We start from the raw sequence: 14,658 nt of genomic DNA, 5'->3' as shown, positions 1-14,658 counted from the left end.
TGTAGCAAATCAACTGCATTTTTGAAGCCAAAATAAATTGTACAAATGAATTTTAATACTAATACATGTATATTTAATATACAGAACCAGGTACAGCGAGAATGAAACAGTCAGTTAAAAACATGCTGCGATATGCTTATATGAGAGAATGAGGACAAAGAAGCTTCATTTTAATAGATATTTACAGTTTATATTACATTATAAATACGCACTGTATATACGTATTTACACCTTATGAAAAAAGGTAGGCTATGAATTAATGCAAAATTGCTAAAGACACAAAACAAATACAGTTATTACAAAATGCTGCAGGAAGAAGGGTATTTGGTAGTGTGAACTTTGTTTTCTCGCCCAAAAACAAAGTAATCGTAGTCTTTCCCACTGTAAGCGTAATACACATGAGTGAGAGGAACCAGCTCAATCGTTTGACGCTGTAAGACAATTATAAAATGTCAGTGTGACAGAGAATATTATCTACAATATCAACTGATTCATTTGTGGTCATAAATTGCTAACACTTTAACCTATAAATGTGGAAACGGTTTTAAACATCATTCTCCATAAAACAGGCAGAAGCAGTTTTCAAAGTTTGAAGTTGCTCAAGGCAGTGCTTCCACATGGTGGTCAAATGTGGAATTGCATTCTTACAAGTTTTACCCTCGCAAAGTTGCGTTGTTTATGTATTTTACCTACATTTCTGCTTTGTATTTGGTAGCACACACTGCTGGCACAGTTTCTGCTCACCTGCTGCAGGATGCGGCTCACAGCAGAATATTTTAGCAGGTGATTCTGAATCGCGCCTTTTGAGGCGTCGCAGATTTCCCGGTCAGGGAAGCCCTCTATCGGATAAACCTGCGAACAAGCACTGTGTCTTTAATATAGTCTGTGTGGTGTATATTAAGTTAATAAATATGATTATTATCAAGGGATCTATAGACATCAGGGGGACAGGATAGTGCCATATTTAATTTTTGACAGAAATGAACACAGGAACGCGACGGACAGAAGACGTTTTTTTGTTTGTTTTTTTGTTTTTTGTTTTTTTGGCGTATTGATTACATTTGTATATAACCACAGTTTTACTGAAAATACCATGGTAAAACTATGGTTATTATAGCAAAACCGTGGTTGATTTGTGGTATATGGTTTTATTAAAGTAAATGTGTAGGCTAGTAGGCGAACCGTGTTTTTTTTTTTTTTTTTTTTTTTTAGCGTTTTGATTATCGTTCGTATAACTGCAGTTATACTGCAAATACCATGGTTAAAAAACAACTTTAAGTACACAAAAACTCAATATGTGATCTAGGGCATTTATGCAGTTCTTGCTAGTCTATCCCTCAGCCTTGTTTTCATCCACGTTAAATTCAATGATGTCTAACCTGACTAACAAGTACTACATTTATATTGAAACTTTTAATGTTCAAACAATACTCGTAATTTCGAAATCAACATTATTTAGCCTTCAAATTAGTTTATGTGACCTAATCATAGGATGAAAATGTGAGCACAAATGTGACCCTGGCTGGACCACAAAACCAGTCGTAATAGCACTTTGTAGCAATAGCCAAAAATACATGGGCTATGGGTCAAAATAATCGATTTTTTATGCCTAAAATCATTAGGATATTAAATAAAGAGTTCCATGAAGATATTTTGTAAATTTACAACTGTAAATATATCAAAACTTAATTTTTGATGCCGTTTGGACGACGTTTAATGTGATTTTCTCAATGTTTTTATTTTTTTGCGCCCTCATATTCTAGATTTTCAAATAGTTGTATCTCGGCCAAATATTGTCCTATCCTAACAAACCATACATTAATAGAATTGTCAATTTCACAAAATTTACCCTTATAACTGGTTATAACTTATAAGCTGGTCCAGAGTCACAAACCTTAAAAGTTGATTGCTGTTTTATCCCGACGTATTTGCGTTGCAATCCCATAACCGCCGCTAAAGGGCGCCATTACGAACATTGGTGTCAGCATGCTGGTTATATCTCTCGGCTTTTACCTTTTCCACAATGATTTACATTGAGGTAAGACAATTTGATTACAGAAAACCAGAAAAAAGGGCTTGTAATGCAATAAATCAAATTAAATACAGCTTTAGGAGTTACCACATAGGCTACACCAGTCAGAGAATCTCGTGTGAAAATCCATTCCTCATGTAAACTGAGGTAAATTATCTTTTTTTTTTTTTTTACGGCGGATGTCTGAAAGTTGTTATCATGCTGACAATTTGTGAATAATTTGTTCTATTAACACTAGGGAATGTTATTATAACTTTATATTTGACCATCTGGGTCTGAGAACATTAGGGTTAACTCTACATCTCGTAAACATGGAAAAGTAGCCGCTAATATCGAGAAAAATAACATGCTGTAAACGGTTCATAATTAAAACAAGACATTAAAATAATATGGTAAGACACACTAATTTGCTTAATTAGCCGCAAATCAAGCTATTTTGTACAGCAAAACAATAGCTGGACGCAGATTAGACCAGGCAAAATAAGGTGGATAGACCTATTTAAATATCAAAATTATAATGAATGTATCAGTTAATTAAATAAACCAATGTATACCAGGAGGTTTTCATCTACAAAGAATGCTTCCCCAGACACCTTCTCAAACTTCTTCATCGGGAATTCAGGCACTCGGTCGGGTATAAACTCAAACACCTGGTTCTTCCTGTGAAACAATATGGTGTTATACACAGATAACCACATAAATAAAACAAAGATGAACAGAGCAGATTATTGTGTAGACCAAAGCAGGAACTACAACAGGAACTGAGACCATGAGAGCTAATAACAGACTGATGCATCGACCACAGACAGTGTATAACATTTCACATGTACACTAGCTTACCATAACACAGACTTAGCATAATTAGCATAAAAAACAATTTTAACAGCACATTTACCATGTAACTGTAAGCTGTATGAAATGCACAAGGTTTCTGTAACCGTTACACGTGAGGCAGCCTTTGTAACCCTTTCCGTGACAAGAAACACACCTGAAAGCAGGAGGTGAGATATTTTATATTTTCACATGAGCTTATAAAACACATTACACCACACTGTCAGTCAGTTTAACCATTGAACTACCTTTTTCTCCCTCTTCCGTGACAGGTTGTACAGCGTCGATTGCGACTGTGACCAGAGCCGTGACAGAACATACAGCGAGTCTGAATTTGTTTTGAAGCAAGCAGTCAGTAGAATAAAACATTGGCAGATATTATTAAAAAATGAACATGTACGTACCAGTCCTCGTCCTTTGCAGTGGTGACACCTCACTTTGCCGTTACCATGACATCGGTGGCAAGGCTGCAATGACAATGCACTCATCAAAACATGAGCAAAAGTCTGACTTACATAGATAAATTAAGAGCTCTTGTATCCGATAGATTATTATTATTCTTCTTCCATTTCTTCCGCTCTTGGGTCTATGGCTGCTCATAGAACCGCTTGTGGAAAAATTATTAAATTTGGCACAATGATAGAGGACAGGCTCATCATTAACCATAGCAAGTTTGGAGTCTCTAACTCAAACTCTTTAGCGCCACCACTTGTCCAAAGTTTCACTCATGTTTCTGCTAATAACGTTTGAACCATAAGGGCTAGAAGGAAATTTATTTTTCGAGTCGAATAAACACCAAAAATAAAAATCATAGTTCTTTCCTCTATTTTTAATGGTAATACAATCTACTTTTTCGAACTCGTCCTGGATGGTTTGTCTGATTTTCACCAAAATTGGCTCATACCAAGCTGGTAAAAAGTTATGGAGTTCAAGTAGATTAGTCAAACCATTCTCGAAAAACGCGTGAACGAATTCTACAAAGAGCACGCAAAAATGGATGTGAGGCTATATCTCCGCAACAGTTTTTGCATATTGAGACCAAACTTGGAGTGTGTTATAACAAGCATGACCTGAGGATACCTGCAATTTCAGAGCAGCGCCACCTAGTGGTCTGAAAAATCGCTATTTTTGCTTATAACTTCTGAATGCCTTAGGCAAAAAAAATCACAAAACAGGTATCTTTAGATTCAGTGGAGAATGTCGAGTCCAAACATAATTTTCCCATGTCAGCCTGTGTCGGCTATTTTGAATTTTGTCATAAAATGCTAGATTTTATGAATGCATTCCCGTATCGTTACAACTCGCTATGTACTTTCGGCATCATGGGGCAGCTGAAAATGCTAATAATTTTTTAATGTCTCAATATATTCTTTGGGTCATGCCGAGAACATAGATACCAATTTTGTTTTGGTTCAACCGAACTTCCTATCCACTATTTTGATTATATTTGAAAACCTACTTTTTTAAATGGTTATCGTTTAACACATCAACAAATTTGCTGGAATCATGCCAAACTGTGTCTGAGGCTGTATCTCTGCAAAGCTTTGACATATTGACACCAAACTTTGTGTGTGCCATTGTCACCTCTCACTGACCACGCCACATCAATTTGGTAACAGCGCCACCTATTGGTCAAAAGTAGTAAACCACTCATTAACCATTATGGCAGCCCATAGAACCGCTTGTAGGAAAGTTATGAAAATTGGCACACTGATATAGGACAGTCTTAGATTTATCCAAAGTTTTAACGTGTGAACGAATTCTATGAAGAACACGCAAAAATGGAGGTGAGGCTATATCTCCGCAACGATTTGGCGTATTGGGACCAAACTTGGTATGTGTTATAAAAACCATTACCTGAGGCTACCTATGCAGTTTTGGAGCAGCACCACCTAGTGGTCATGAGATATGAAAATTTTATTTTAACTTATAACTTCTGAATGCTTTGGCCAAAAAAATCACAAAACTGGTCTCTTTAGATTTCCCATGTCAGCCACTTTGGGTGTCAACTATATGGAATTTTGTCATAAAATGCTATATTTTATGAACGTATTGCCGTATCATTACAAAACTCGCTATGTGTCTTCAGCATCATGCCCTGATGGTACTCAAAAAGTTTCAGAGCAATGCCACCTTGCGAACAAAAGTTTGAAAAAATGACAATAACTTTTGAATGTCTCAATATATTCTTTGGGTCATGCCGAAAACATAGATACCAATTTTACCATAGTCACTATTTTAATTAATGTTGAAAACATACTTTTTCATACTCCTTCTTGACTATTGGTCCGATTTACACAAAATTTTCAGATTATCTTCAGGCCATGCTGGCAGAAAGTTATGGATTTCGTGCCAATATACAAAATGGTTAAAGTTTAACACATCAACGAATTTGCTGGAATCATGCCAAACTGCATCTGAGGCTGTATCTCTCCAAAGATTTGACATATTGACACCAAAAATTGTGTGTGCCATTGTCACCTCTCACTGACCACACCACATCAATTTGGTAACAGCGCCACCTATTGGTCAAAAGTAGTAAACCACTCATTAACCATTAATAATGAAATTTCCAAAAATGCTAATAACTTTTGTTTGCATTAGCCTTTTGTAATGAAGCTGGTCTCAAAATATTCCCTTAGTCATGCCGAGAATAGAGATACAAGTTGTGCCATCGAACTTCCTGTCTGCCGTTTTGATTTATGTTGAAAACATACTTTTGCGTAGTCATCCTAGACTGTTCATCCGATTTTAGCCCAAATCAAGTCAGATCATCTTCAGTCTGTGCTGACACAAATTGATGGATTTCATGTTGATAGACGAAACCATATTTGTACAGTGCCTCGACAAATGTAAGCTGTAATGACTCTTGAGGCTGTATCTCTGCAAGGCTTTGACATATTGAGACCAAACTTTATTTGTGCCATTGTCACCTCACACTGACCACACCACATCTTAACAAATCTTAATCAAATCTTTTAATCATATTAATAGTGACTGTATTTGATTTTTCTGCCATTTTGCATAAAATTACTTATTTGCTGGCATGACCTATCTTGCCTTCTTAGTGCTTGGCCCCTTAACTGCTGCTTGTAGCAATATTTGTAGAGTTACTTTCGGTGGTAAGTTATAACATTTATATGAATATATGTTGTTTAAAGGCATACCTTTATGAATGACGAGTGCGGGACTCTGACTTTCTGAACGGCGTCAGTGAATTTGGGTGGGTAAGACACTTGGATGTGCCATGGTGGGGGGCTCATTCCATTTTGGGGCCCATCCACACACTGACCTGAGAGAAATATATTAATATGCTGTTTTGGCTTTTTTAAATTATTATTCATATGATTGTATCTGTGTCATCAGGCACCTGTGTGTGGCTCTGATTCCCAGGCGCTTGATCTGGACTCTGTGAAAGTTTCCAAGCGGTACTGAAAAGATGCAGGACTAACGGTCATGTAGTTATTAAAATATGTGATAATAATGTCGAGAACAAATAATAACAAGATTTACACGGTAAACTGTAAAAGGCTTCAGCTCTTTGAAGATCAGATTTTTGGCTGGTTTGCTGCTGTATGTCCATTTTTTACCCACAAACTGGAGTAGAGCGTCTCTCGCGACATCTTCTGAGACGGTGGGCACCCTGTTGGTAAGTATGCAAATTAATAAATCTATATGCATCATGCACTATACCAAATTATTCACTTTTTTCCTTATTAAATGTTGTATGAATATGATTTTTGTATTCGTAATGACATTGTGCAGTGGAAAACAATATTGTACCTACATGACGTTTGGAACTGAGGCATTTTTGTCGTTTTCAGGTTTAGGGACAAAGTCTGGTGGAGGAGGACAGATTTGATCTGTACAGTCTGCCAACAAGAACACAAAAAGTTAAAGAAGTTAAAGACATAAGTGTGATTTTAGGGTCATAGACTGTTTACTGTCTTTAATTGATTTTACAAGTTAAAGACTTACTGTTATTACATTTTTGATCAATACTGATATTTTGAATCATCCAGTAACTATTAATTATATTAATTATTTTATTTTTTCTAATAATTATTTTACTAATTCTTAATTAATTATTAATTATGTTAGTATTATTATTATTATTATTATTTGTTATTGTCTTAACAATAATGACAATAACAAATAATTGTTATATAACAATAACAACAATTGTTGTAACAACAATAACAAATACTACTAATAATTATTATTTTTGTCCATTAGAGTACATACTAATGTATTATTAAAATAATAATAATAATTGTTGTTTTTATATAACAATTGTAAAAACAATAAACAACTAATCATAATAATATTTGTCATTATTAAAAGCAATAACTGTTATAATAAATTATTACTATTTGTTATTATTTATTTAATTTTTAATAATTATTATTTTTATTATATTATTATGCGTATAATACTTTGTGAATATAATAGTATATTATTATAATAATAGTATCATAATAAATATTAATAATAATATTTACAATAATAAAATGTACTACTAATAATAATTTTATTATTATTGTATTTTATTATTATTATTGTCTCTTAGAGTACATAATAGTGTATTATTAATATAACAGTGTCTTAATAATAGTGTATTATTATTATTATAATAGTGTCATAATAATATTACAAATAATAACATGTATTAATAATAGCAATCATTTTTATTAACTGTAATTGTTATTATTGTTATTTTTATTGTGCTTTCGAGTACATAATAGTGTATTATTAAAACAATGATAATAATAATTGTTATTATATAACAATTGTTGTAACAACAATGACAAATAATAATCACATTTATTAAGCAATACTTGTTATAATAAATTATTATTACTATTATTATTTGTAATTATTTATTTAATTTAATTTAAATTATTTTATTATATTATGTATATAATAGTGTATTATTATAATAATAGTGTCATAATAATAATAATAATAATAATTTTTATTATTATTATTTTATTATTATTGTGTCCTACCTAGAGTACATAATAGTGTATTATGAATATAACAGTGTCTTAATAATAATACTAAATAAAAGTAATAATAATTGTTATATATCAGTAACAATAATAACAATTATTATTATTATTATTATTATTATTATTATTATACCTTAGAGTACAAAAGTGTATTATTAAAATAACAGTGTCTTAATAATAATAATTGTTATACATAACAATGACAATAATTGTTGTAACAACAAATTAATACTACTACTAATAATAATAATAACATTGTATTATTATTGCTATTGTTATTATTGTTATAAGCAATGATTGTTATAATAAATTATTATTATTATGCTTTAGAGTACAAAAAAGTGTGTTAATGATGATAATAATTGTTCTATATATGTATATATAATTGTTGTAACAACAACAACAATAATAATAATAATAATAATAATAATAAGTATTATTATTATTATTATGCCCTACATAATAGTAGTGTATTATTAGTTTATTATTAAAATAACAGTGTCATACTAATAATAATTATATATGTATAACAATAATTGTTGTAACAACAACAACAATAATAATATTTATTATTATTATTATTATTATTTATTTTTAATCATAATTATTATTTTATATTATTATTTTGTCTGCAGATACATAACAGTGTATTATTAAAATAATAGTGCTGTAATAATAATAATAATAATAATAATAATAATAATAATAAAATATTGTTTTTATAGTGACTTCAAATAGATAATATTGTAATAATAATAATACATTATTTCTAATATTATATTATTGTTGTATTGCCTTAGTGTACATAATAGTGGTTTATTATAAACAATAGTACACTTGCTATCAGTCTATCTTTAATCTATACAAGTGGTTCACATAAAAGCTTTTCACCTCCACCCTTGTGTTCCTCATAGCCTGTTACACAATCCAGCCAGCCTGGAGGCGGAGCAGACGGACCCTCCTCAGGAAGGTTGGGGTCAAAGGTGTCTACAGAGACATAAGAAAGAGAGAGATTATGACATTTCTGATTTATCCAAGAACAACACATTCCAGAATCAACATCCCTTTTTAGTCCTGAAACAACATTGATATCAAACAGTCGCTTTTTTTCCCCCAAGTAGTCTCTTGATTAATCATCTTTGTTGATCCTGGAACATCATCAGGAATCCTGGACTATTTGTCAACCATTTATCGACTACGGCCATTTTTGTGTTTCTGCATGCTTAGCGAATGGGTGCCGTCAGAATGAGAGTCCAAACAGCTGATGAACACATCACAATAATCCACAAGTGCATCAATTAACATCTTGTGAAGTGAAAAGCTGCATGTTTACAAGAAACAAATCCACCATTGTGATGTTTTTAAACAGCTGTTTGGATTTTGAACTCTCACCAGATTTTAATTTTTGGGTGAACTATTCCTTTAAGACAAGTCGCACTGCTAAGCAACAGAATACAAACACATTTCTTCGCAATCAGTAGTTGGCAGCTGTTCATTAAGTCATTAAGTTTCTTTCCCTCCGCAGTACATCAGTGAGTTGTATATACTTCACACAAACATCTTGTTACGTCGGTGAACAATGCCGCTAACAAGTGGATATAAATATCAGCTGGTGTGGGTTTCCTTCAGCAGAGATTGTGCTTCAGATTTAGCATGAAGAATGGGCAAAATCAGGCTTGTATGCCAGAGAAACAATGCCCTCAAAATATACAGCAGCAGAGAATGATGGGAGGAGCAGGTCGTCTCTGATACAATTCAAACGCTAATTTTGCAATGCACATTCATCACAAGTTTATAGCTATGAAAAAATGAGATTGTCCTTTGTGGTGACCATGGTTCAGTTCATTTATAGCCTACAAATATATAATTATATTTGATTTTCGGCAAAAATTCAAACGGCAATGGAAAATTCCTATTGGGTTTTTGTCGAGGGAACCAGGATGTTACAAACTTACAAATATATATTTGTAATGTAATCAATGGCTCTGTTCCAACTGGCAAACTTGTTGTGTACTTGCAGACTTGCGAAAGGGAAAACACCCTGAGAACAAGTCTTTCTAACACAGTCTGGTGGCTAATAATAGCACTGCAAGAATGAAACCCACTGATAAGAGAAATAATACAAGTAAACAATCGCTTCAGTCTAGATGAATTCAATCGGCCGTTGTGTCTTTAAGAAGCTGGTAAGTGATTAATTGTGCTCCTACTGACAGACATGCGCTGCTGCTTTGTAAAGCACAGATCTTTTTAGCAAACAGGATACGTTCGTTTTTTAGATAACATTTGGAGTTAACAGTTTCAGATAGTGAAATTTTCCTTTGAAAGCATTTAAAAAGCTATTTAAAAGGCTTTAATTTTGACTTACAAAGTTTTGCACTTAAAGAGACAGTTCACCCAAAAATGAAATTTGCCTCATGATTTACTCACCCTCAAGCCATCCTACTCTTTTAAAAATAAAGGTGCTTTAAAAGGTTCTTCGCAGCGATGCCACAGAAGAACCATTTTTGGTTCCACAAAGAACCATTCAGTCAAAGGTTCTTTAAAGAACCACCTTCTTATAATATGAAGAACCTTCTTTCACCACAAAGAACCTTTTGAAAAAGAGAAAGGTTCTTCAAGAGTTAGAGGTTCTTTATGGAACCATTTAAACACAAAAAGGTTCTTCTATGGCATCGTGAAGCACCTTTATTTTTAAGAGTTTAGGTGTTTATGACTTTCTTCTTTCAGACGAATACTATTGGAGTTATATTAGAAAATATCCTGGCTCTTCCGAGCTTTATAATGGCAGTGAACGGGTGTTGAGATTTTGAATTCTAAAAAAGTGCGTCCATCCATCATAAAAAGTGCTCCACATGACTCTGGAGGTTAATAAAGGCTTTCTAAAGTGAGTCAATGCATTTGTATAAGAAAAATATCCGTATTTGAAACTTTCTAAACCGTCAGCTCTAACTCACAAGAGAGATTTGTACAAATTAGAAGTACATTACAAGGATTTGAAAAGACAAGTGTTGGAGGATTATGTATAAAAGCTGAAGGGAGACTGGTTTTCATTTGCTGTAAACAAAACTTGGTTCTTGCGAGAGTACATTCTTATGTGAATGTGCCTGACAGTTATCGAAAGCTAGAGATTACAGTTTATAAAGTGTTAAATATAGATATTTTTCTTACACACACACACATTGATTCTCTTCAGAAGGCCTTTATTAACCCCATGGAGCTGTGTGGAGCTCTTTTTATGATGGATGGATGCACTTTTTTGGACTTCAAAATCTCAACACCCATTTACTACCATTATAAAGCTTGGAAGAGCCACGACATTTTGTAATATAACTCTGATTGCGTTTATCTGAAAGATGAAAGTCATATACACCTAGAATGGCTTGAGGGTGAGTAAATCATGCAATAATTTCAACCAAAAATGAAAAATCTGTCATTTTTTGGATTGGGAACTAGGAAATTTTACTACTAAATTTGTTCACAGAGTTCTCCATTTCTGCATTTCAACACCTGAAATTGCAATTCTTCACTGTTTTTTGTATGGCCAAACAAATGTATTTATTTTCTGAGTAGAGTATATGCAAATTTTTTTGTTTTTAGGTTGTTGATTTGATAGCATGTTTTAAATGTAATGACTATAAGTTTTATTAAACAAATAACTGAAAATTTTAAGGCAATCAGTTTCCACACATTTTGCTAGTAATGTGAACAAAGAAGACTTGTTAAGTGAACTGTTTTGTTTGAGTTCTGTGCACTAAGCTTAACGTAAATCTCTAAGTTGGCTAAACTTGTCAAATTGAGTTACCAATACTCAAGTTTTCTGGTAACCTATACATATATCAACTCAAAAATGATATTAATGACAATAATTTGCTTGAGAAATGTGAGGCAATCAGTTTCCACAGGTTTTCTAAGTAAATACAACTTATTACTTATTACAGTGTACAACAGTGTTTATTAAGTGTTAAATATAGATATTTTTAAACACATCGATTCACTTCAGAAGACCTTTATTAACCCCCTGGAGCCATCTGGAGCCCTTTTTTTATCATGGATGGATGCACTTTTTTTGGACTTCAAAATTTCAACACCCATTTACTACCGTTGTAAAGCTTGGAAGAGCCAGGACATTTTTATATATATATATATAACTTCCAGCGCACTTCCACGGTACATTCAGCATCTGGCTCAAATTCGCGATCTCAGCCATTTTTTTAAAACTATTGTTTTCAATGACTTCAATGTCAATATTTTGATCTCTGGCAGCTTATTCACTGCATCCACCATCAAATAACAATGACATTTATTTTTTATATAAATGTACAGTAATTGCTCTGAAGTACACCCATTCAAACCAGTTAATGTTTTGCAGATGATATTCTGTTGTTTTATGTCTGCGATAGTAATGAGTGAAACATCACGTCATTATTGTCTATTAAACAGCACCACCTCGAGGAAATTGCACGTATTTAGTCATTAGATATTTAAATATTTGTGCGCATGAAAAATATACTTATACACCTGTTACAAAAAAATAGTGTTATTCGACATTGAAAGTTAATATATTTTAAATGTACTAAATTGAATAGCATGCAATTATATGTACACAAAAGTATTCATTCACACTTTTTTTTATAACTTTTCCATAATAAATACCAGTGTTAGGGAAAGTTACTTTTAAAAGTAATGCAACACAATATTGCGATACTCTGTAACTTTTTTACTTTTTTACATGTTTTCCCATTTGACTGCATATTGACAGTTCCCTCTGAAATTATGCTTAGCTCTCAAAAAACACCATTATTTTCAACATTTTAGCTAATTATTTATAACTAGGGGAAACATATTGAATCATGTTAAAAATCTTTTTCTTGTCACTTAAAACTGGACATGAATAGACTGAATGATAGAATGTTAAAATGACTAGGATCTTTCATTCGTTTACTCTAGGACAAAAAAGCAAACAATAGTGACATTCACAATGTGAACTCATTTGTGCAAAGGTCATATTTCCTTCCTTTCATTGAAGTACATGAGATACATAGGGGGAGAGCGGGGTAAGTTGTCACACTTTTCACACTGTCTAACTTTTACTGAGCACCATACATCACAATGTAATAAATGTCTTACCAAATGAAAGAAGGAAGTCTCAGGCACATATGATGTATTCATCACATTTTCATATCTTATCTCATTACGGAGTTGTAGACTGTTGAATGGAGAATGTGCACTTGTGACAATTTGACCCATCGGCAGGTAAGTTGTCGCACTAGATTATCTAAAAATAAAACACAACTACTTAATTGTGACTGATTTTAATTGGTAAAAATCAAATCAAAACTGGGAATACGAACAATTTTGCCTAGAGAATAAGGCAAAAAACTATTATTTCCGTCCAATACACATTTCAATCAAAACATTAAGTGCCAAGACAACTTTACTTTGAAATTTAAACTCAAATTTTCTCTGGCTTGCACATAAATCCATGATAACTGAATGGAATGCTGCAAATAACTGGCTTAACATAATACGTTTAACCTCTGAACAAAACAGAGGCCCTGTATCTGATTAATCAGACTCATCTTCAGAGTCACAATTCTGGTGCAAGCATCATGGGCCCATTTGTTGTATTTTACGCATTTTACCCAGGTCTCTTTTGGACACTGTTTGAAAATGGCTCCACACAGACAAAGCAGAAGCACTTTTCATCATCTGATGATGACTCTTGTATGAATTTTCTTCTTTTACCTGCCTTGTTCTTCGTAGCCCCCCCCCCCCCCCCTTGCTTCCCTTTCTTTTGAAATAGCTTTTTGCTTCATTCAGCCGTATTCTTTTCTATTTCTAGTTGCTGTTTCACGAGCGTGTCAGTAAGAATTGCTAATTTGTGTCGTTTTCTTCCTTTCAACATGTGACGACTTACCCCAAAATCAATAAGACAACTTGCCCCAAACTGACATGTATGCTAATGTTGGCTAAATGTCAGGGTTAGCTCAACATAGCACGTCAGCTAAAGTATCAAAAGACACGTTACTGTCTCCTCTATTTTGTGCAAAATAATAATTTTTAACATCTATACCTAACAAAGTTGTACTGAAGAAAATTTAAAGTGATTTGTTTTTACTTTTTAGGTCAAAAAATATAAAAATTGTGCTCACCTCAGATTAGAGCAGTCTTGACCACATGTGAACAGGAGGTTGACTATAGAATTAGAATTCACACAAAGTGGCCATTTCATTTTTGAGATAAAGCCTCTAGTATTGAAGTTATGGACAGTGTGACAACTTACCCGTGTGACTACTTACCCCGCTCTCCCCCTAGATAATATGGATCATCGTGTTTTGTACAACTAAGCAGAGAAACTGAAATTCTTTAACAGAACAGAACAGACTAATTTTGTTGCAAAACCTATTTGACAGACGAAAACTAGTCTCTAAAAACGTGTTATTATTACTTGACATAATAGAATCACTTAAAATGTCTTAGGAAATATGAAGTGTTAATGTTATATTGACAATGCATTTTTATATAAAAACATTTTTTACTACATGCTACAGATGCAAATCATTTCGTTTCTTGCAAGCCATTTAGAAGACAATAAACGCATTATAGTTTATCTTAAAGTAAAACGTAAAAAAACTTAAATAAAACCGCTGTAATATGCACATATTTCAGCATTTACCCACCTATATCTTCGTCTTTGTCATCCATAACGCACAAAATGCTTCTGAGGTCTGTTTCACAATGATCCTGGCTCCAGCTGCGCTTCCCATTTATGTTTACTGAGAG

The 14,658-nt window shown here is 33.0% G+C and overlaps 1 protein-coding gene across 1 annotated transcript; it reads right to left on the bottom strand.

Moving 5' to 3' along the window:
* Positions 1-64: 64 nt before the first annotated feature.
* Positions 65-14,652, bottom strand: LOC141339145 (protein SSUH2 homolog). The gene is made up of 12 exons (XM_073844779.1): positions 14,556-14,652; positions 8,767-8,862; positions 6,651-6,735; positions 6,377-6,506; positions 6,234-6,294; positions 6,031-6,155; positions 3,268-3,330; positions 3,112-3,191; positions 2,928-3,020; positions 2,587-2,692; positions 745-852; positions 65-431 (listed from the first exon to the last, which is right to left on the bottom strand). Exons 1-12 carry the CDS (start codon positions 14,578-14,580, stop codon positions 297-299), a joined length of 1,107 nt encoding a protein of 368 aa, XP_073700880.1. The 5' UTR covers positions 14,581-14,652; the 3' UTR covers positions 65-296.
* Positions 14,653-14,658: the final 6 nt, after the last annotated feature.

The sequence above is a fragment of the Garra rufa genome, chromosome 7, assembly GCF_049309525.1.
Source record: "Garra rufa chromosome 7, GarRuf1.0, whole genome shotgun sequence".
NCBI classification, from domain to species: Eukaryota; Metazoa; Chordata; class Actinopteri; order Cypriniformes; family Cyprinidae; genus Garra; species Garra rufa.
The sequence above is the reverse complement of the archived record's forward strand: the minus strand, read 5'-3'. Positions and strand labels throughout refer to the sequence as shown.

Bases quoted from the DNA above. Each gene is read 5' to 3' on its own strand.
- LOC141339145 (XM_073844779.1), bottom strand. From the start codon at position 14,580: ATGGATGACAAAGACGAAGATATAG. The intron at 6,507-6,650 runs GTAGGTACAATA...ACTTACCAACAG, and splicing joins GCCTCAGTTCCAAACGTCAT to GGTGCCCACCGTCTCAGAAG. The intron at 432-744 runs GTGAGCAGAAAC...ATTGTCTTACAG, and splicing joins TGAGCCGCATCCTGCAGCAG to CGTCAAACGATTGAGCTGGT.